At 38.8% G+C, this 25,061-nt stretch overlaps 1 protein-coding gene across 2 annotated transcripts in view; it reads right to left on the bottom strand.

The window, feature by feature from the left end:
• ZNF385D (zinc finger protein 385D) overlaps positions 1–25,061 on the bottom strand; it is a 437,007-nt gene that overhangs the window by 120,692 nt on the left and 291,254 nt on the right. For both annotated transcript variants that reach the window (XM_037386780.1, XM_037386781.1), the window contains one exon: positions 15,905–16,047. In XM_037386780.1, the coding sequence (XP_037242677.1) occupies positions 15,905–16,047 (143 nt within the window). The remainder of the gene's footprint in view (positions 1–15,904; positions 16,048–25,061) is intronic.

Genomic DNA, 25,061 nt, shown 5'->3' with positions numbered 1-25,061 from the left:
CTTTCTACCATTAAGTTTATGGAGGTCCACCATCTTCCCTTTTAAATCATTACATGAATATGAATTTGAGGTCTGTTACACAATTGGATTAATCCATTTGTCTTCATAGATTAAATATACTTATTTGCACTCTTTGTTTAAATCAGTTTTTTATGATTAATTAGAGAGCCAAATCTTGATATATTCAAAATAGTTCCTTTAATTAACCATCTACCTAATGAAGAGCTAGCAGACAGTGATGGCAATAAAAATCAAATATGAATGCTAAGTTACAAAAAGCTCAGTAGTTAGAGCCACATGCTTCTGAGAAAGACACTGTATAATAGAGGTTAAAGGTATAGGATAGAGGAAGAACTATTCAACATCACTAGAAAGACCTGTAGATTGCTGCAGTAAATAATTCCAGAAAAACTTTTCAAGAATTTAAAAATGTTTACTTTTATGCAATATTTTTATGTGGTTATCTAGAGGACTAATGAGGCAGTCCGAGTACAGATTAAACAACAGTAGGACATATGTCTAATTTTTTTTTTTATTTGGATGAAGCCATGAAAAAAATGCCTTTAGGCATTAAGACATAATTTTGCCTTAAGCATAGCTGTGATAGACATTCACAGGAAAACAGAAATTAGGTGATGGTATCAAGCAGTCATCACTGACAAACCCTGATACCCAACACTGATAAATATTTGGTAAAGTTTGGAGGGAAGAAGTCTGGGAGTTCAACTCATAGGCACATGTGATAGAAGCATAAACACTTTCAGAGGGCAGATATCTGTAAACCTTTATCACTTGTTGGTCACTTCAGGCACATTACATTTTCCAATGTACTATCTATCACTCCCTTTTACAGAAATGGGAATTAAATCAGAGCACTGAAAGGGAGAAATTACTTTCCCAAAGTCAGAAGAAGCTTGACTAGACCCTGGGAACTGTCATTAGCTAATGGTAATGAGCTATCTGCAGAGCTAGTCAGGACCCATTTTGCTGAAGCTGCTGATCTCTACCAACCTGGTTAGGCTGCCCATGCCAAAGGGTGCAGAAGAATGCTGGACTTGCTCCAAATGACAGACTCAACAAAAATTAAACAAATGACCAATAGCCACAGACCTAGTTGGTAATCTGTTTGGAATTACAATTTAAGAGGCTACTGGATCACAACCGTGGTTTAAGCACACTGTCTCATGTTGCCATTTGAACGGAAGGTAACCTATGATATTTTAGCAGCATTTATTTTATAAAGTTCATCGTGAAGATTTAAAAGGAATGTCCAGCTAGCAATAATCTGAATGAGCAGAACTGAAAGAGGAGCTGGTAGTGATCACATTGTAACAAAACAGATGGATGGTAAAGCCAAATTAAAGTTACTCAAAGTGACATCTCTTGCGTAAAATTAACAATGGATAAATGAGATGAAATAAAATAAGACCTAAGGATGTGTTTTAAAAGACTATAATTTCAGCATGAACCTCTGAGGTTCAAACTCATTAGACTAATTGGAACAGATTTTCTTTTGTTCTACGTGCTTCAGTATTACTGGGTTGAGGAAGAAATACATCGAAGAGGCTACTTCGAGCTCAGACAACACGAGGAACAAAACCAAAACCAATGCATGGCTATCTTATCATTTAGAGTTTTGGGTTGGCCACAAACAGCACCCAAATTAATTCCCAAGCATGCAACGAGTCCCCACAAGCTCCTGTTGCCATACAGACCTTCTCTAAGTTCAAACACTACCTGACTGGTGCTATCTGTAAGATTGGCAACTTTTATCCAATAAAATCACCAGTCCTCTCTATCAGCCAGAACATGCTTCCTCAACAAAATTTTGTTTAAGACCTGGGGTTTCTCTCTCATTCTGTACTACGAACAGCCAGGAACAACTAAGTGAAATCAATGAATTTTTTATACTACCGTGTGACAAAAGCCTAGGAAGACAATCATTTCTTAGCATAGCTCGGAAGTCTGGAATAATGCATGCTTAACACCAGCTGTAGCCATCTAAAAGAAATCTGCTGATTATATAATCATCTTAAATCCCTGCGTAGGTTGAAGACTTAAACATTGTTAATGATAGCTAAAGACCAAAGCACAGATGATTGTTAATCCTCCTCTTATTTAAGAGAAGTTTATACAGTAAATAATATATTATTGCAGTATTAAGTGCCTTTTTGCTTTACTGATTAATCTTGTGTCTTACCGAAAAGCTTAAATGTTTAAGATGTTTAATTACTGAACTAGAAGTTGTTCTTCACAACCTTTCTCCTGGTGTGTTCTGGTCCGCAGAAGTGCTGGTTTAAGAAACAGATAAAATATTACAGTGTTCTACTGTGATTTGAACTAGTATGAAGAAGAGATATTAATCAAATCACAGAAATGAATAAGTAAGATGATAATCCTAATGCATATTATACATTGGGTGTTCTGTATTTTTGAGTTCTGAGTTGGTTATGTTCTGCCTTTTTTTCATTAAACTAGAAGACAAGAAAGTTTAATTTTGCCAAAATCAACATTTCTTTCTCTTTCTTTTTTATATTCAAAGTTAATACTTTCCTGGTATTAGTACGAATGCTGTTAACCACAGAATATTGCTTGTTTGTACTTTCACCTGAGCTGCTCAAGGGACACTAAACTTAGCATCTCACAGAGAGAACTATTTACCCTTAGGGTCAGTATCAATTTATGTGCCAAATCTCTTGCCATATCACAGCAGCTTCTAAAAAAGAAATTGAAGGACTTTGAAAAAGTTGCAATCGTTTGTGAAGAAACAGCTTAAGGAACTAATTCTAAATGAAATACAACTTTTCTGAATCAATTGAATGTTGGGGTCCTAGCAAGTAAAAGAAAATAAAAAATATACTTCAGATCCATCACTTTTGTCCAAATCAGTGTCATATGATACAGACATTTCTTCATATTCTAGAAACTCAGCCTGTTTGAAGAGACAGAAGATTTATTTTTTTTTACAGTAGAGGAGGCATGCATACACAGTACTAGCTGAGGTAGACTTTACCCTTACATATTGCTTTGCCTAATGCAAACAAAGGCACATAAGACCAAAAATACATGCTATCCTATTTGTGCACAGAAATTTAAGAACAATTCCCCTTCATCAGGGAATCCTTACTGAAGAACAGACAGTGAACAGCTGTGGAGCTATGGCATTTTATATTATCCGAGGGTTTGTTCTTAAAGAAGGGTTTTCTCTGATTTTAGAAGCACAAGACATAATTAGGTTTCAAGCAGACATAGCTCTCATAAAATGAAAATAAATAAGATAGATTTGGAGAGAACACACTTGCCTCAAAAAGTTTCAGGAGATATTAATTTCTAGGGAAAAGCATGTAACTAAAAAGGAAATTAACTGTTCCTGCCAGGAACAAAGACGTAAGGACTTTTTAAGTGGAAACTGGATACTTTAACTTGCTTTGCAATATTTCCACCATTATTTTTTTGTTTCGGGGTGTGTGTGTGTGAAGCAAATGAATCTTTCAAATACCTGTTCTAAGATATTTTTAAGTCTCTCGTCTTGAAAAGGTTCTGCTCTTCCTCCCAGCTCTCTTCCAAGCCCAACGCTGTATACCCAGTATTTTCCAGTCCTTTCACTGGTAGTCTCCACAGTGCCGCTCCTCTCCCAGACACAGCTCTCTCATGTTGCTTCCTAATGCCAACAATAGCTTTTGGTGCTTCCCAGAGCTGATATTGCTGTCTGGGAGGGCACTGCTATAATTAACTCTGGCATCATCCCCATGATTTATCTTTGTCATCTGAGTCCTAGCAACACCAATAATGTAATTGGTTGGATGCATTAGCAAATCATTTCAAACATTTCAACATTTCAAACATAAAATATAAGTAAGGTGACAGACGTTTCTTCATCCACGTCCAGCTCCCACAAGCATAGCACCTTAAAAAACATCCTAAGACTTCTATTGTTTATAAAAAATCGTAACTCCTATACTCCCATTTCTTCCTACTACTTAGGTTGCCCAAGGAAATTTTCCTATGTATCTTGCTGCTTGGATATATTAGGTACTGTCTGGAGAATGGAATAAGGAAACTCAAATTACCGCATTAGTAGTCAAAATAAACAAGCTCTCCTGGCAATTCTATCCAGTTCAGCATGTTACTTCATGAAGAGCTATCACATGCCAAGACAACACGTTTGGCTCAAGAACTTCTTAAAATATATGTCACTGGAGGCATAGTCTGGCAAGTGTTGCTGTACGTGTTCTCTAGTCTTCTGCTCTCTATAAGTCATCAGAGAAAGCCTACAGGAACAGATAATGCTTTGGCTGGGTCCTGGCTCTTGTTAACCTTGTTATAACCCTACTGCACCACCCTCAAGCACCATAGCTGCCCCACCTGTTGAAACCAAAGATGCATAGGTACGTCAGATCAGCTACTTGACTTCTCTGACAGTGGAGAGCTGATTAGTACAAGAACAAAAAAATCCTAACAATCAGCCTATGCTATTTTCAGGATATCGAATTGATATCTTTGTATGGTGGACATAGTTCCCTGGATTTTTAACAAAACATGGACGTGATGGTTTGTAGATAAGCCTGGTGAAAACTGCACAAGAATAAAGGAAGTAAAGGCTGCAGGTTTATACCTTTTCTGCCTTCTTGAAAAATGTTCCAGGCATAACTTGAATACCAGTCTCCTGAAATTTTCTTCAAATATTCCACTCACGGGGTTATTTTGTTCAACTGCAGGAACTCTTGCCATGGCCACCGTTCGTTAGGATCGCTCTCTCTGCTGTGCTAATATCCTAGCAGTTTCACAGTAGCAAACTACTGAAAGAAACTTCTGCCAGTCCACTTTCCAGCAGTCTTTATACCACCTCTAACTGTAATTAAGAATGTCTCTTTCCTATATAACTTTTTTTTTATCTGCCATTTTCATTCAATTATAGATTTAGCCTTCTGTTGTGAGTCATTTAGACAGCTTTTACATTTAGTTCTAAACATCACTGCTTTTGTTGTGTAAGGCAACTACAAAATTGATTTAAAATTGTTTATTCTTTCTGATAAAAAAATAATACGTAAGCGTAGTGTGTAGTATGTCATCTAAAACTTTTTACTCATGACATCACAAAATATTTAATTCTGGACAAAATACATTTGGCAGAAAACAGTTTGCATTCTTTTAAATAGCAAGGATTTGATACTCATCTATTTCATATAAATTGATGTATTTAGAAGAGAAACACTGATTTTCTATGAGATACAAACTTTTGTACTATTATTTATTAATTATTTTGATTAGTGATTTAATCTGTACGGATATTTACACAGTATTACTTTAAGCATTCAGTGGAGCCAAAGGAAAGATGCCAGGAAAAACAGTAGTTGCATGAGAATCTGGAGTTCTATATCCAATTCTACTGTACAAGTTGAACATATAACCTTTGGGGATTTTCTTCTTTTATGAAAAAAGTGTTCAGGTAAAATAAATTAGACAGGAAATGGACATTACAGAAATATTCCATCAGAGAATGCATCATACAATGACTCCAGATAAATGGGTTCTTCAGCATGTGACATTTTAGTCATAGTAGTTTGAGCTGGTAAAAGAGTGGGAAAGAAAGAGCCTCAAATCTTTTCATTATCATAAAGGATAAAAATGAGTGTGGTTTTGGACAAATCCTTGAATAACATCATCACTGCTACTGCATGCTATGAATAAGCAATTAGCGAGGTAATTGTGCTTAGGAATGTATTTACTGTGTGTGAAATTACCTGTCATGCACACTCATGCTTTTTTCAACAGATATCTTTGAAATTCCTAAGAACAACAAACTGCAGGTTGTACAAAAGAATTCAGTAAGTAGTTATTCAGTTAGGTTAGCAACACAAACAGGCCTGAGGCTAGGAAAGATTCATGCCTTATTTTAAATCTTTCCAAATGTCTGTCTCATCAACAGAAATAATACTGACTTTAGAATTTTATCACTTTTTCCTCCTCAGACTGCAGTAATCAAATAATTGCTTTAAGTAATTCCTTTACACTTTAATTGCAGCTTTTTAAAAACAGGTTAATAACCGCCCATATTTAAACTGTAGATTTTATGAGTTATACTTATTATGCAACCCATTAAAGTTTTATAGTCTTTGCAGAATAAAATAATCATTTATCTTTTTCATCTGAGTGCTATTAAGACAAAGGGTGTAAACATCAACTGATTAAAACATTATTTAAAATGCTTTACAAAATTTAGTTTTAAGTAATTCCACTCATCTAGACTTGACAAAGCTGAAGAGTACTTAATTTAATTTCCTTTACCAGAATGTTCTGCCTTCAAAGCAAAAGCCTGAGGGACCCTCAGTCCCAAATAAAGGCTGTGCTATTGCCTTTGCCTTGGATACTCTGACTTTCAAACAGGGAGTTATCTGTCAGAGAATTGTGCAGTGCCCTCCAGCAAATGTGTAAGGCAGGACCAGATAACTCAGAAAGTCTGTGCTTTCGCTATGCTATTACTAATCATCAGTTGAACAAACAAGAATGTGAGACATTTAGATCCTATTGATTGTTTTAACAATAGCAAGAAACCACTTAAGTAAATCAGAAAAATACACAGAAAACAAAGCTTGCCCTGTGTCATTTTTAGGTATGTGGAGCCCTTTGTCCAGAGATCAGTTCCAGCCTACAACACTGCTCATGAAAACGCCTTCAAGTTTATACTCCACAACCTACTGTACGAACATTTATCTCATACTGTAGTCATGAGGTTACACAAACAGGGTGCATCTGCCTTAGATCTTTTCGGTTAATAATGGGCATAAGAACTGGTGGAGACTAGAAGCCCACCCATTCTCACATAGCAAAAAGGAGCAGCATAGCCATCTGCTCTTCAGCCACAAGATGCTGAGTGAGTGAAGAGTGACATACTGCCAGAAAAATCCTGAAAAAACTGTGAGCTATCAAACAGATGGCGGAAGCGCATGTGCTGTATGTTCAGCCTGGGTGAAGAACAACATCCTACCCCCACCCACAAAGTAAATACAAGCTGCAGGTGGCAGTTGCTGAATGACCAGCACTGAGACATCTATAAGGACCTCAAAGGAGGCCACAGAGCTGAATGCCAACAGAGATGGTAGCTGGAGAAGGCTAAACACAGGTGATGCTGTTACACACATACTGGAAATAAGTCTTCCGGATAAATCAAAACAGATTTACCAAAGGCACACATTGCACTCCAAAAACTGGAGAGCTACCAGCAAAGAGGTATGGTTAGGTAATTTATATCCACATTATAGTTACAGAGATGAATTCAAGGATAGGTATAATGTTCAGCAAGGTGAAATGACTCAAACTTAGGCTATTTTAGGATAATATTAATACTTGCTTCCCCAGGAGAACATGCATCCTAGAAACCTGAATTTCTACTGAAAGCAATCACAGAAGGTTGGAGCACCCTTGATACAAATTTAACTTAAATAAAAATAAAGCTTTTTAATGGATTTTTTTTTTATGGCATCTACCCATTTGTACCCACAAGTGAACTCCTCCAAACTCTCAGAAATGCTGTATTATATGTGGCAAGAGGTGACAGCTGCTCATCATAAGCACAGGAGACTGCTAATTCCCTAATTGGAACATAATCCCCAAACCGCTCAAATAAATTGTGAGAAATCAGAGAATGGGGGGATTGGGTTGGGTTGGAAAGAACCTTTAAAGATCATTAAGTTCAACGCCTCTGTCATGGGCAAGGACATCTTTCACCACATCAGCTTGTTCAAAGCCCCATCCAACTGGCCTTGAACACTTCCAATGATGGAGCATCCACAATTTCCCATGACAACCTATTCCAGTGGTTTACCAACCCCATAGCAAAAAAAAAAATCTTTCAATTTAAACCTACCCTCTTTCAGTTTCAAAACACAGCCCCTTGTCCTGTCACTACAGGCCCCGGTAAAAAAAAAAATATACCTCTGTCTTTCTTATGAGCTCTCTTTAAAGTATTGCATGGCCACAATAAGGTCCTCCCAGAGCCTTCTCTTCTCCAGGCTGAACAATCCCAGCTCTCTCAGCCTTTCTTCACAGGAGAGGTGTTCCACCTCTCTGATCCATTTCATGGCCCTCATCTGGACCCACTCAAGTATCTATGCCCTTCTTTTATTGAGGGCCTCAGAACTGGATGCTCTACTCCAGGTGGGGTCTCATGAAAGCAGAGCAGAGGGGGAGTGTCACCTCCCTCAACCTGCTGGCAATGCGGCTGTTTATGCAGCCTAGGATACGCTTGGGTTTTGGGGCTGCAAGCACACATTGCTGGCTTGTCTCCAGTTTTTTACCCGCCAGTGCCCCCAAGTCCTTCTCCACAGGGCTACTCTCAATCCATTCACCCCCAGCCCATATTGATATTGGGGATTGCCCCAGCCTAGGTGCAGGACCCTGCATTTGGCCATGTTGAACTTCATGAGTTCACATAGGCCCAATGAAAGCAATTCCAAAGCCAGGGCCAGGAACGCTGCTAAAATGTAAGTGAAAGATAACAAGAAAACTTCTGTTGATACCTAGGCTGAAACTTGCAGGACTTCCAGCTATAAGCTGCAAACATGTAGTCAACCGTCTTGCAGATATATGATTAACAGAAGCCCGCTCTGTTATTTAACTTAAGTTTAGACAGAATATGTAAATATCTATAATGAAAACCAGGAAAGAATTTCAAAAACAGAGGATGTTACAAACAGTTAACAAAACATGGCCTTGGGAGAAGGGATAGGCACCTTAAATACATCAGGCTAAGAAGAACCAAATGGTTAATAACACCACAGAAAATTACTTGAACTATATGTGAACTATCCTAATTAGCATATTAAAAGATCCACCCTGGAGCAAAGAAAGCCCCCTACTAACAAAGCCCCCTCCCCACAGAACATGCATGGTGAAAAAACCAGAATGCTGTATCTTTAAATAGAGATGAGGCTTGTAAGAACCAATGAGAATTAAGTGTAACATAATTATAAACTGTTGAAAGTGTATAGTGTTTCACTACGTGTTAAGAAGTGCTGCTAGCTTTGTGGATTTACTACCTAGCACCCATCTCTGTGCAGATTTGCAATAAATGGTATCTCAGCTCCGTGCGTGAGACTGGCTTTTTGCACACCTGGTAAGGAACTCTCCGAGATGGCAAGCAGAGGCTAAACATTTTTAGAGGAGGTTACAAAGGGATTAAGGCTAGATTTAGTAGGATGTTCCTTAACAATGCATCAAGTCCAAAGAAGATAATGGCAATCATTCTGGAGACAACTGCTAGGTGCTGAGGCACTGCTTCCCAGCTGCCCTGCAGCCCCAAGGAAATGAACAGCCATGGAATCCCAGGCAGCCATGGGAAGGTTTCCGGGGGGGGGGTGGTTGCAGGGACACCCATTTATACAAAGTCAGAATAGGAGCTCTTGTGACATAGAGCATAGGCTATACATGAGAACAGGTAGACAGACAGAGTATCCCTGGTGATCTGCATCCACCCTAAACTGATTTAAAACTGGAAAAAGACTGAGCTTATTTTCACCATGTCTCCTGAGCTGCGAACATTTCCCCTGCATCAGAGAATCAGAGCTTTACTGTTAATGCAAACAGAGCCCAGGGTGTAGATTAAGGATTTAAATGCATAGCAAATAAATCTGGCCAATTCAAAGAATTGAATATTTCATACTGATGTTGGTTCAATTCCTGTTTTGCAAGCACCAAATAAAAACATCTGCATTGCCAGGATTTTCTTGTGTTTGCTCATTCCTTAATCCCTCTTCTTCCCCTGCAGACTTAATTAAATGTCCCGGACAGTGATGAAAATGTTATTGTAATAAAGAATTCCTGAAGCCAAACATTATTTTTGTAATCTTCTCTATTTTGAAAAATATTCAACTAAACAGCAATAGAGATACAGACCATAAAGAAGAGTATAGCTATCTTACAGTTCAATTGCTGTGCTATGGAAAGGAAAAAAGCAAGCCAACCTCTCTGTATCTAGACACCTGTAGATGAGCAGCCATGCAAGGAATGTCCCCAGAAGCAATGATTCCCTCTGTCTTGACAAATTAACAGTTTTGTGCAGTACAGTTCTCCACTTGATAAAGGTCCTTCTCATGGAAATAACATTAAAAATCAGCGCAGTCTATATTTTTACTGCCAAGTTCTTCTACATAGGCAGTATTCCATTCTGATTCACATGCAACTGAGGCCATTGCATTGTCCCCTGACTATCCTCTTCTGGAAACAAAGCATTCTGACAGCACGTCGTCACTACTGAACTTTAAAGGATTTTATATGATGAGGAAAAATAGTCTTGTTACGCTCCTTTGCTCAGTGAGGTCAGAAAACATAAAAAAAACCACCATTATGCAGACACATACCAAACCCCCTGGGTTTATTTTGTAAATTTCAGGCTGTTAATGTTTAGAAAAACCTAACATGTACTTCAGATTCCTCCTCCAGTCCTCACTATCAAAAGCTACATCTTACTCATAACATCCAGAAAATTGGCACATCATTTCTGCAGCACATTCCTCTCTTCTAGATAAAAAACTATCTGGGACAATAGCCTAAGGAAAAGATTTAAAAAATGTCTTCTGGCAGCTTTTTGACAGGTTTTCTCCACATTTCCTGGCATAACCCTTCCCAGAAATACTTGTCAGCAACCAGGTTTTCTACATTGTCCATGTCTATCAGCTGTCTCGCCACGAAGAAGACTGTGTTTCCCAAACAACCACCAAGCTACGCTATGAACAAGCTGACTCAGCGGTTAGCAGAGCCCCACAGCAAGACCAGAGCGAGGAGAAATGCAGCTCCCGGTGAAACAAGGCAGCCAAAGCTGCCCGCTACCCATACCTACAGACGCGAGCTTCACCTCCGTAAGCAGAGAGCGCAGCCTTTGTGCTGGCCTGGAAGCCGCGAGGACCTTGCACAGGCTGGTCTCCAGGAGGCACGGAGCACTACGTGGGCACCCTAACCCATCCTAACCCACCCTGCCACCAGAGCCCTCACCCAGGGGCAACGCCGCTCCTACCTGCTCCTCCTTTCCCACATGGCAAACCTCTGCCAGGGGAAGGGGGAACACGAAGCCCTTAGCACTGCACCTGGGGCTATTGGCACAGGACACGCAAACAGGAAAAATCAGGGGACTGAACAAGGATTACTACAGATGGATCATGAGAAAGAGATGTTCGCGGAGTAACAGTTCATTTTCCATCCGTGTTTAGCACTGTTCTGACATTGCCGCTGCTGCTCCAAGTCAGACGTTTCTAGTCAAAACTGTAATTGTGTTTCTTTCAAAGGATGCTTCTTCGGGAAACTTTCCACTGGCAACAAGGGGAAGGTCAGGCTTTAATGCGGAGTTAGGATGAAGTTTTTCAAGCAGCATCCCTATTTCTGCATATGAGCATTTACTCAGATCTTCTACATTGTGGACTACTTTCACTATAGATTATGCTAGTAATGTCAAATTTCCTGGATTTGGTAAACTTTAAATTCTGTCTCTCAGGAGGCTGAAATATATAATTCTGGGAGCTTCAGAAATAAGAAAACCTGGTTTCTGATGCATATGTGCTTTGAAGATGATGTGCTTCGGAGACTATAAAAAAGATCTGGGTTTTTTCCTGTGGGACAGTCACTTAGGGCTGACACTGACGCTAAGCAAAATGAAGCATTTCCTCTTAGTCCAGGGAATCATATCAATATTTTCCTACAAGGTAATTAGCTCCTAGAGTTTGATGCTTTGTGAAATTTTCTTTGCAGCCAAACATTGACTTATGAACAGAAACACCACATACTCACATGCACTCATGGACCAGCACGTATCCAACACAGCTGCTACAGCTTTGTGCCTCTAAGAAATAGTTCTTAGAAGCACACAGACTTCAAGCTTCTCACTCTGCAGATGAATATGCAGAAGTATACCAAACGTTTGCTACATGATCTCAAACATTTTTCAGACTAGACAATTCAATTATTTTTCTATTCCTCTGCCCATCTTCAAATCATGTGTTAAAAAGCTACATAGGCATTGATTATAGACATAGTTTCTTTCATTCATAAAATTTAGCTATTTAAATCCCATACACTTGATTCATCTTCCTGTATCAGATAAACTTGCAACGAACTTGTGATTTTTCAGGGTCTACACCAGCAGGCTGTTCTCAGATTAAACAGCTGTGTTAAAATTTCTTTTTACTAAGACTTGAGGGTATCCATTTACTTCACAATTAAGAGCACAGCACCTACAAATGTTCAGCTAAACAGATTGTTAATTGGTATGTGTGCTTTAGCTTTCCTGTGTAAATAGAAAATGTTCCTCCTCAAACTGAATGGTTCAAAGGTTCACATGTTATCTTCCTAGCATTTCTCAGGTTACTAACTTTTTTCTTTTTTCTCTCCTCAGTGTCCAGACATTTACTGATAAAGATTTTCACACCCTGTGTTATCTTTTCTATTCTCTGCTCTGTGGAAAGCTTTTGCCTCTGTAGAAATCAGTGCTGAAGGTTTTCTTCAGAGGTGGGAAGCAAAAACTGAGCTAGCATTAGAGCAAAATATTCCATAACAAAGAAAGCAATCTTACATCTGTAATAATCTTAAACAGAGCAGAAAAATGTTATGAAACACAAAACCTTACTGTTATTATTTGTGATACTTAAGATCAGTATTTGGTTTGGTTAGTTCTTGTGTATGTGCCTGAGATTCTCTCCATCAGTAAGTTACTTTTGCTTACACTTCTCTGAACATTTCTATCCAGTTAACCTGAATCCTCAAACTCCCTTGAGATTGTCTTTAGATAAAATTAAAAGCATAACTGCTTGATAAACGGGAGCATTCCTCTGTAAACTTACAATACAATGTCAGCACTTCCATAATCTGGTTTCTGCGTGGAATTTAATGTATCAGCTGTGAATAGCTTATGACCTGTTCCATAATGTGGGATTCATCTAACTAAATGCAGATGCAGCTGTGCCAGTCCCTCGTTACAAGTCTGCAGAGATGAACAGGAGCCTTCAGGGTTCGCTTCACCTCATGCCAAAGTAGACGTATAGAGTGCTTACATTGCAACCTACCTTTGTGTATTTTTCTCCACTTAAAAAATGAGACATTGCTCATTTTTCTCCTCTACCTTTTGCAAAGAACCTTAGGCTGGTTAGCTCGGATGCCTATGCCTATCACAACCAAACTTTCAAGCTGAGTTAGGATGCCATAACCAGAGACCACTTCTGTTCTCTGAAACATGACTGAATTTTTACTCAAGTTTCTCTTTGATCATGCTCTTCTCAAGTAAAGGCTGTTGAAAAAGTGGCCAGTAAATGGCCAGAACTCTAGACTTCTTGGGAAGTAGCCTGGACATGCTGCCAAACTCATTAGTTCCTGTGGAATTGTGCAAAGGTCAAGAGGTCTTTAGAAATCCATTTCCTAAGACACAATCTATGACCTTGATGTATCAATCAAGGGTAAAGCTAATTTATTGCCACCACAAGAGAGAACACCCCGTTCAGTGTCCTTTTAACTGGCTACCTGCTTGACCCCAGTTTAGCCACAGAACATAAACGATTCTCCACAGACTCCATGTAGGATTGTCAATGAAATCAATTAATATAAAGTATTATCAACAGCTACAATCATTCCTAAGCATGCGTATTTACAAAGATCATTTTTTGGTTAAACACTTGTTTCTGTCTCACATTCACATACTTGAAGCCCTCATCAGATGTCCTGTTTAAAGTCTACTATGACTTGTGGGTTACCTTCTGCTGAGGCTGATCACGCTCAGCAGCAGCTGATGCGTCCTCAAAAGATTCATCAGCTTGGGAAGAGTTTCTGGAAACATACAGAACTTCTCAGCCAGCCTGCGTGTTTGGAGGATTAAGCAGCGCTGGCATATGAGCTAAACATAGCCGTGTTCAATAATGTACCGTTCAGACTGAAAATGGGAGCACTGAGGATGACGCTGCGCGTCAGCACACATGATGAGAAGGCAAAGATGATGAACAGCAAGGCAGGTGACAGCAGCACTGAGGACAGCATCCTCACACTTAGGACTGCCATACTCAGCAAAGGTGGACATGGCAGGCAGCCACACATCCCAGGAAGCAGCACTTTGCCAGGGAATGAACTTCAGGGTGCTGTTAGAAAGGGCTGTAAGTCTAACGCTTGAAGCCTTGGCTCAGTTTCCTGAAAAACTGAAGAGGCGAGGCATCTGTAAAGTCCAACCACAGTGTTTATACCAAACGATGTACTACGAAGAGGATGTTCGGGAATAACAGGGTTTTGATAGGAGTCTATTTTTACTTTCTTACTTCCAAATTAATATGAACACCTCTTCCCCTCAATAATTATAGCATAAAAGCAGGGTTTTTTTAAGACAAAAGAAACTGCAAATTTATTGAACAACACAAAATCAGCATTTATTAAAATTCATAATTCAAATTGCATTTGATTATGCAGAGTTAAACAATTAGCAAAACAATCTGAAGACTCTGAACTATGGAAAATTCTGAAAAAAAACCCCAGACATTCTAATAGACAGTACCTAAAAATTCAGCTGGCCTATTGCATTAAATACAAACAGTGATCACAAAGTAAAACTGGTAACCGCCCTGGAAAGCATACTAAATAAGTCTAAAGGTTTATCTATTTCACCATGATTTATCAGTAGCCTGGTTAAAACCAGCACTTTTTAAAACTCTGCTGCATACCTATATACACCTTAAAATCAGAAAAAGTTTCTTTTTAATAAAATTTTCCTTGTAATAAAAAAATTTCTTTGTAATAATAATTCTTTAACATACTGTTTCTGAGTATTTTAAGACTTGCAGCTTACAGTTTCTCTGATCCTCTATTAAAGCTCTGAACTGCTTGAATTTAAGACTACAAATATTTCTGAGAATTCGTTCATTTTAATTATTTTAAAGCAAAATGAAATTTGCTATTGATCATTACAAATTGCTTTAGAATGGGCATGTTCTTTTACAACTCTTAATTACTGTAATTAAGATTTCTGCACGTTAATTAGAATTGTTTTGGCATGGCATATTCCACCCCTCTATGTCGTCTCTCTCAAAATCTGTAAGCACACACACTCCCCCTTCCCCCATAGCTGGTATATGGAAATAAGGAAAAGAACTTTCTAGAGTACAGCCAAACTAAAACCAAGCTATATAACTCCATAAAGTAAAGATGAACATAAACCCAATTTAGACTTTTTTTTTTTTTTAAATTTTTAGAACATTAAATATCTCAGCCAGAGACAGGAAATATTCATGACATATGTCAGTAAAATAATGAAAATACTTAAGAAGGAATGAGATTTCTATGATGATAGATAGTATGACTAAGTAAAAAAAAAAAATATTAAAGAGAAATCTAACCTTGTTTTAACTTAAGGCATGAGAAATAACATACCTTAACCTGAAAAAACCACACTGGATGAATAGCTCATATGCCAACTAATGTTAGTCGCTCCTACTTTAATTACCCTAACAGTTTTATCTTTTGTAGCCCCTCCAATTTGTATATTTTAAGTATTTCTCAGGAACTGTTGGAGATGGGATGTAGAACACCATCACTCTCAAGAGTTTCACTCTCTGAGCGTTGCAGTGAACTGTAAGTTAGCAAAACTCTGCACATCTTAAAATAGAGTGGGAAACACAAACCCTGGGACAGAATATGGACTGCAACTTTACTGCATGTCACTTGGGATCATATAATTTTTTCCCTTCTACATTACTTCTGACTAACACTCAGCTAGGCTGTAATTTATGGCCTACCAGTATGACTGAAAGAGCTATTTGGCCTTTGGTAAGGGAGAGGATATTCCAGGTTTAATTGAGTACATAAAATTCTACTTTGTGCCCTCTTGAGTGTTCCGTGGAAACTGTGGCTCACTGAGGTGGACAGCAACTGTCAGGAGTGTACTTACTGCATTGAAGTTGGGGAAGAGATTGACGGCTGCGGCAGTGTCCAGAGGAAACGGAAGAAATGGTTTAATATCCAACGATGGCTGCAAAGGTGGAGCAGGAGGACGCACTAGGGCTGGAAGAGCAGGGCTCTGGCATGTACCACCTACATGTGGAAAGAGACAGAAGGCATTCAGCAAGTGCTATGATTACGGGATGGGGGGGGGAGGAAAACAAAGCCAACACAAAAAAATCAATACTAAAAAGCCAATATTGGATTAAACAAATACTTTTTAATTTATCCACAAATTACTGCATCACTGAAAAAGAGCACAGCTGACTCAGTGCCTGTTGATTATAATTCTTTGCAAGTTTTTGCTTCAGGTATCAATCTATCATTACTTAAAATTAGCTAACAAACCATTTCTCTCCCTGGATTATCTGGAACAATAGTTCAGCACATGTCTGACTTCCCTTTAGGACTTCAGCTAGTCCCATTCTGCTATAATTTCAGTGTTTCATCCCAACCCTGTTGCTCAACCCTCCAAAGGCAAACTGCTCCAGAAGAAAAAGAACAAGTTGTATCATTTGCAGATTTGATTTTTCAATTAAACGTTTGGCCATGGAGCTTACAGCTTCAGAGCCAACCTAAACCTTGCAAACACAACATACCTTGCTGCCTCAACAGTTGATCAACACAAATCTACATTAAGAACAGTTTCAGCAGCCACTGAAATTCTGTTTACGGGAAGGTACCAATGAAGACTTTTTGCTTTTGCAAGGGGTGGAGCTGACTCAGACTCTGTGCAGCAGAAAGCTCCTCCCGGCTAACGCTCCCAACCACCAGCTCTGTGGGAACATAATGCAAATTAAGAAATCCTCTTGCATACCAATAAGTCGCTACCTGTTTGCAGCGGACCCCATTTTACTTATTTGTTTGTCCCTTGCCACAGCCAGCTAAAAGCTGGAAGGATCCAAGCCTGTTCTTTGCTTCCAATGTCTCCTGTGTTTTGGTTGCACTCCAAAACATCAATTCCCTGTTAATTAAAGACTATTTGGATCCTAGGAAACTGTTAAAATATGCCACTGTTCTTCTAATCTGAGAGGCAGGCAACAGACTGTAAAAACCTGCTGGTAAGAGTCCAAGAAACATTTAAAAAAAACATAAGGGGAGTTTTGCCCCACTCATTGAACAGAGACACAGGCAGACAAACAGAGGGAGAGATCCGAAATCGGTTTCTTTTTTTCCTTCTCATACATACAGACACTACATTAAGACAAGCTGCATACGTTCTTTAAGAGCTCAAATATACAGTAGTCAGAATGATATACAGAATCTTTCCATATTTGGCCAGCAAGTCTGCTAACAAGGTTTGCCATTGATTGCATCTAATTGAAGGCTAACAGCACAGGATTTAATTAACCAGTTGTAGCAGATCTTCCACCGTTCTGCTTCTAGGTATAAAATCAGCTGGAGCCAGATTTTCAAAGACAGTATTTTCTGCCAACTTTCATTGAAAGGAAAATATTACCCACTAGTAAACTAAAGGTATTGGATTAGGATTCACTCCAATTTCACACTAGTTTTTGCCCTAGAGTAACTGCCATTTTTTGAGTAATTTCTACATTTACTTGAGTGTATGGGTGTACCAAATCACTCTTCAAGTGCCTCAGCTAAGGATACGGGCGACTGAAAAGCAGAGGACAAGCAGCTCTGCTTTTCATAGCTCATCAGCATAGAATCATCAAGTATTTAGTGACTGCCATTGGTTTGGCAATTGCTACAATCGCTACATTCCCATGGAATTATTATTAAAAGAGTGTAAAAATAAATTTAGCAGGTCAGAACGACAATAGGGTAGCGTTGAACATGCCAGTCTTACCGCCCCTGAACAGGAAAGCCCCATGAAGATAGTTCTTTTAGATGCTGGAAACACTTATTTTTTCTCACATAAGGATTTCAGAGATCATGAAGGGAAGAAGTTACTCCTACTAATAAAAACCTTAGTAAGAAGTCTCCAGGTTGCACCCAAGATTGTAAAGAATCACACAGAAATGCCAAGGAGAGCGTTTGCCTGGCAATAGCAAAGGCTCTGAAGCTGATTAAACATCCTAAAGCTCACAGATGCCAAAGGAAACTGGACTGAGAAATACCACCTACGCCTGGGGACCCAGCTCATCGAGCATATTATCCCAGTGCTACGGAGGAAAGCCTCGCAGGTTCGGATCGCATAGAGCAACAGCGTTGCCATCCCATACTCTTGTAGGATACCATGCCACGAAGGATGAAATCTTCCTATTCTGTGATCCTTCCCTGTGGCATGACTAGGCACTCATGCACCTGCCGCTGACAGCCAGTGCTGTGCAGTCATCTGGGGACAAGAACATGCTTTAAATGGAAAAATTCATCCAGCTCTGCAGGACCTTGGCGGGGACTCGGAGCCTCTGGAACAGAGTTTAAAATCTACCACAATCCTGGCTACAGTGACACAGAAAATTGGTATGTTCAGGAGTGCAGCTGCTCTCCGTTTTTGCAATAGTATCAGGCATACCCCTTTATGATGGAGCATGTGATAGGTATTCATGAAGTTTGAGATTTTGCTTGAAATAAACATATAGAAAATTTATGGCAAAAATCAGCTTCTCTTTCCATTTAACACGTAAATTTTTCGTCTAGAATCAGCAGTGGAAAACCTGAAGCAATGGCAACCATTTTGTGACTCAGCTTAACTGAAAACCCTTTGGACAACATTTGGGAATGTCAATGTTAGCTAATCCATTAGCCAAGGGATGGAGAGGGGTAGAAGCCCACTGGGAAGAGTTCTTCGGAAGCACATACAGATAGTCTTACTGTAAAGGAAGCAATATGAAGGCAGAAATGGTGACAAAAGGAGAACACGAGAACTGAGAAAGCCAAACTGAAGGTAAAGAGATGTGCACTAAAACTCATAAAGCAGAATTTACTTTGTAAGTAAGTGGTGCTATGTGTGACAACAGCACACTTCGAAAACTACTGTAGCAAGACACAGGTCCCTTTTAGTTATCCCGTGTTACTAAATGCTGGATCAAGGTGAGGAACCATAAAGATTGCTTATGTCTGTTTTGGTGTTCTGCATGATGAGCTTCTACAGAAAGACCTCCATAGCTCTCCCTGTGCAAGTGCAAATGCTGATCAGTACCCAAAGAAGGCTCAATGTCAGCCTTTTTACAGACTTTCTACCAGCAAAGTCTAGAGTTCCACTTTGACCAATACAACGAGAATAACATCCCACACCACTGACAGGCTTTGTCCACAGTCTGTGCTTGATGCTTTACATTATCACTTGAAGTTCTCATACACATCCTTGCTAAAAATTAGCTGCAGGCACGGCCTGACTTCCAGATGTTTGGGAGATGTAACAGTCCTCCCAAAATGTAGGGAAGTAGAGGTCTAAAGTTACATTTTATGAGTAGTGTGCTAAAATTTCTTAACGTAGGAGGATAATAACATATTTACTAATTCCAGTGTTACAAGTTAGTGATAGTATAATGTCTTTCAAAAGAAGAGTCTTTGCAGCCCATTCAGATGACAAATGGGAGATGAATGTTCCAGATGTTCGAGAAATTCATGTCAACGTTTTAACGTTAATTTTCTTTGTAGGAAGAACAGGAATAATACAACTTAGAAGCTTAATTAGCTCAGCATTTTAACCAAGATTGAAGTAATCATTCGTTTCTTCAATTTTCAGGCAATTTAAAATACAAGCAAGATAATCTCTTGGCCAGAGGCACTGGCAATACATCCAAGGTAAGCATGAGCAAACGAGTTTGAAGAAAAGCTTGCTACAAACCTTTGCCCCTTCCTATATCTCACTGAGACAGTTTGTGAGAACTCCCCCAGTGTCAATCAAACCATGGACTTTTACACATGAATGCACTTTTGCATCTCCAGCTGGGGGCAGACATCTTGCCCTATCACTAGGTAATCTGTTTTGCAATACAGCATCACACTCTGAGCACAGCCAGCCTATGTGGTACAAAGCCACACACACGATGTAAGGTTCATGCTCTTTGTGGCACAGCTTACTCAAGCGGTTCTCCTTCAGAAACCACGGGTGATATGAACTTTCACTACAACACTTTTCTTGCCTGTACCATGAACCAAGGGAAGACAACAAAAACATTCAGATGAAAAGATGGTTCCTGCAGGTTCAGTCTTAAACTGTCCATTCCATAAGGAATTGTCACATTTTATTCATTTTGAGTTGAAATGCGAATAAATACTATGTGTTGTTCCTCCCCCCCGCCCGGTTTTGACTTCAGAGACCATGTTTCACTACAGAATTGAAAACAATTTAAAATGAGAAGCCATTCAGAAAAGAAGAAACCAGATTTCTTTAAAAATGCTAAAGTTGTGACCTTATACTACAGACACTTTTATCAATTCTTTACAAAAAATTAACACCTTCTGGGGAAAATTTGTGTTTTCAATGTAACAGCATCTTCTGATAAGAAAGTCTTGCATGCAAATTTTTGTGCTCCTTTCACCTGAAATATCCCTCAGGTCAGTGCTAATAAAGAGTATAAATAGCTGTAAGTACCACCCCTAAAGTTTGATTTAAGAGAGGCACAAAGACTGAAAATACACAAAGGAAACAAAAGCAAACAGTCTTAGAGTAAACAGGCATCATAGAAGAGGGTGGTGGTTTTTTTTTTTCACACAGGATAATAACTAACAAGTTTCCTTAAGATCCCTGTCCCTCAGGTCCCCTAACAAACAGCTCAGCAATTTGGCAACTACATAATGCTGCATTTTGTGACTTGGCTATAGCGAAAGAGATGCTGCATCTTCTCCTGCATAGCCTTTCTTCATGCACGCTCTCATTTCCAATCCTTTAAATTCAACTGCAGGTTTAGTTTCCAGAAAAAGAATCACCAGATCTATTATCTAATAGCCTCTCCTATGGAAATATCAAGCCCAAATTTTGCAGACACAAACAGTGTAAATATTTTTTTGCAGGGCATTTGGAACATGGAGGTATGTAAACTGGGCAGGAACTCTAAACTAATACCCCATTAATCTAAATCTTCTGCAGTTCTTCCATCTCTAACTATTACCACCATAAACACTTGAGTGAAAAAGCAAATCTCTGCAGAATTCTATTTTCATTCCTTCATTACTCTGCAATTCTTTCCTTCTTGGCCACGTTTACAGCCATTTTCAATACATCAGACAGCCTAAACTAATGTTCAATTTCCCTTCCATCCTGCAATCTGAGTTTGTTTTCAGTATTATAACTTGGTTTCTCCAAGATATGGATATTCCCAAATTTTCTACCCCATCTCGCGCCTCTCCCGGTATTTCCATGACAGCTTATTTGAGGTTAACACAATACACATATTCTGCCTTGGCAGAAGCTGAGAGAACCTTTCAGCTGGTATGACTCAGTGGAGTAGATGGGAATGTACCACTGGTTTCCAACTTAAAAGTTACATTTCTAAGTTACCTAGAACTTAACTTCAAAAAGTATCATTAATATTTTTTATATAGGATCCTAACACCTGACAGTTCACAGCCAGTAAGCATTACAATATATCCTAGAGCCAAAAGAGGATTATTTTTTACTAGAAAATTTTCAGGAAAACTAACTGGCTATTTTAAAGTAGAAAAGTGAAGGGGTATGTGGGGAGCTCATGTTCTGTCTTATAAACGCTAAGAACTTCCATTTGGATAACTCATTGTCAGCTAGAACTTTAGTTCATTATGAATTTAATTTGCCAGTGGGCCAAAGAAAAGTGTATCTGAAAGGATCTTCTTCAAAAAGACAATAAAGACATAAGCAATTAAAAACAATAGTCTAGCCATGACAAATAATGAACTTGCTTTACCTAAAATATTAGCTATCACATTTAGGTCTTCAGACAATCAGATAAAATGGGAATTAAAGAAATCTAAAGACAAAAGAATAACCTTCTCTAGGAGATAACAATGTGACGTGAATTGTAGATGTCGCTTTTAGGAATTAGCTTAATGTAATTTGTCATGACCTCTACTCACTAGGGTACTCCCTTTCATCACTGTATGATAGTCTTTATTTTTGCAACAGATATGTTTAAAACCAGCAGTTTTTACAAAAAGTAAGTTCAGTTCCATAGTTAGTACCAGTGACCTAATCTGACATGGCAAAATAAACTTCCCCTAATCAACAAACTACTTACTAATAGTTATTACACTCCTCAAGTGACTAAAATATGAACTCAGCATATGGAAAATTATTTAACACTCAACCTGTACCTTCTATGTGCATAAACAGATACACTTTTAAGTATTTAATTTTAATAGGCTACATATTCTTCCATATGGACTGAAAGGACATATGTGTGAACAAATAACATGATGCCTGTTGAGACTGTATTGCTCAGAAAATCTATCTTTGGACCATTTGTGTTAGAACTCTGTTCCTTTTAAGTTTTTGTTGTTGTTTTGTGTGTGTGTAGTTTGTGTCTTGTTTTTTTTCCTCCTTTTTTAAGAAGGGAAAATGAGGATGCAGGTTTTGACTCCTGCATCACAGACTTTTTTTTGGAGAGCGCTTTCATTATATAATAATTTAAAAAATATTCTAAAAATGAAGATACCCACATTTAAATACAATATTGTTTCATATAATCCCTCTTAGTTTCAGCATGAAAAATAAAACCCCCAACTGTGTTAAATATTTGACATCCACTAGAAAACAACCCTCAAAATGGGGTTCCAACCACACCAGCCCAAATCCCGCTGACTCTCCTGAGGCAACTGGAGGATCAAGTACACTGTGTGGCAATACAAGCATTCCTTTCATAGGTTTTGCTGTTAGTAATGTTAACAGTGGATAGTCACTTTGAAGAGGATGAATGCAACGCCGTCTCAGCTGTGGAGATCTGAGAGCAATTGATTTTTCAGTTCACTGGCCAAACCAAAAAATAAAGACAATTGGTCGGGGGGGTATCGTTGTGTCAACTGAAACACTTCTTTCACCCAAAATGAAATCCTATAGTTTGTACTTGGGTACTTTACTGGTTTTATTATTTAAATATTAGCAAACACAACTTAAAACTACTAATTACAAAAATATTTTCAAGTATTTTCTAATCCCTTTCCCTTTTTTCCTCCCTTCCCCCCTCCCCTCCCCTCCTTTTTTACAAAACAAAAAAAGTAAAACTCTTCCAGTTTGGCATGAATCAGTACCCACTATTTATTTAGAGGGTGGATTTTTCAGCACATACACTATTCACCTGGAAAGTTTGAATCAGCTCTAGTCATCTGCTGCTATTCAAAGTATTATTTTGTCTAGAGACAATATTTATTCTGTGATTCCTGCAAAGTGAGCTGTTTTAGAAAAATAATTTTTTTTTATTAGTATTATTATTAGTTGTAGAAGCCTGCAGTTATGCATCATACTGGGGTTTTTAAGTGTCTTTTCTTTCACACTTATTAGCATTTTGAAAAACATACAATCATATATAATGATACAAAAATTTTGCTTGAAAAATGTACCTTTCTATACACCTAAAGGAGTAGATTTCTCTTTTCATTGTGAGAATCCGGAGAAACTCCTATTACAGTGCTGGACTAGAAAAATAGAGCGACAACTTTGCACGAATACTCTGGTATCTATTATCTGCTTTCACTATTATCCTTACTTTTAGTAAACAAGCTCAGGTTCCTCCTCCCTTCTTGCTACCTTCTTCCCTTCTGTTCCTCTGCCATTATCCTTCTGCATTAGCAGACACGTGGGTCCAGGTAACAGACAATTAAGTCCCATCTGTCTGAACAGGGTCAAAGTGCACAGCACTCTGCAGACCTTACCCACCTCAGGCCACGAGGACTTTAATGTTACAGCCTCCATAAACCACAGAAAGTATCATCCTTTCCCCCAAATATCTAGGAAATGCTATGGCTCACAGGAGACATTAATTTTTTTTTATTTCTTTTTTTTGTTAAATAAAACCTACTGAAAAACCACAATCTCAACTTCATTACTTAACACTGTCTAGCAATGAATTCCAGTACCTCACTACAGGCTACTTCTATGGATTATAAATTGGACAAGAGCAGCAACTAAGCTTTTCATTTCAGCAACATGACCCACCTAATTGAGCTCTTTGGAATCCTTTGAAGTTTTATTCCAGTTGGTCAGACAAATTTGGATGATTTTTTTCCCTATTGGAAGCTGTTGGATCACTGAAAATTAAATGATCCAAAATGATTGTTCCCCTTTCTGTAAAGTTCTGGCTGTTTCTAGTAGAAGGAAACAATAAGAAATTGTCCAATTTGGCCATGTTGCTTATTGCCAGCTGCCTATACCAAGCACCAGCGATGCCAGCTATCAGGGAATCAGAAAGCCCAAGACTGCAGCATCGTGTCTTTGGAGAAGACAAGCAAATAAAACGCCCATGAATCTCAGCTCTCCTCATTGAGAATGGAGGAGCTTTTCACTTCCATTTGCTTTAAAAAACAAAACCAAATATGAAATACTCAGCAGCCTTATTTTTCTCAGTTACCAATTCTGATATTAATTCTCTGGACATTTCTACCCAGCAAGATTGTCTCCATTTATCCCCATTTTTCAGCTAGGAACCTAGGACAGACAGTGTAAGTCACCTGCTCACAAGTCACGCGGTAATCTGTGGCAGGGCAAAGCACTGAGCCCTAGGTCCCTAAATTTAGTGCTCTGAGCACTGCAATATCCTTCCCTGGTTTTAGTCTAGTAGTGACCTGAACGCACTTTCACTCAGACGTCAGTCATCTCACGATAGCGAAGACAATGTCCAAACTTGTTCTTCCCTCCCAGCCATGAATGCCAGAGGGGAGAAGAGTGAACTGGTAAGTCTGCACCAATAACTCTCTACACTTGGCAAACTATGTATTCCCAGCTCTACTCTGCAGCTCCTTCTCCTACTGCTCATGTTTTATAAAACTTAAGAAAGTGAATCCAAGGAAGCAAAGATCCTGCCTTGCCTAAGTGAGCTAGAAATACATATAGACATTCCTACCACCGAGCAGTAATGCCAGCCCAGAAAAGTTTGTCTGGGTATCAAGGGAAAAACAGCTTTCCCCTTTCTTCTCATGACCGTAAAGGTCTTCATCTTGGCTGTAGCTATTCCCACATACAGCAGCTACCCACAGTATGATCTCCAGCCTGCACTAAAAAGATGTAC

Source organism: Falco rusticolus, chromosome 4, assembly GCF_015220075.1.
Source record: "Falco rusticolus isolate bFalRus1 chromosome 4, bFalRus1.pri, whole genome shotgun sequence".
NCBI lineage: Eukaryota > Metazoa > Chordata > Aves > Falconiformes > Falconidae > Falco > Falco rusticolus.
The sequence above is the reverse complement of the archived record's forward strand: the minus strand, read 5'-3'. Positions and strand labels throughout refer to the sequence as shown.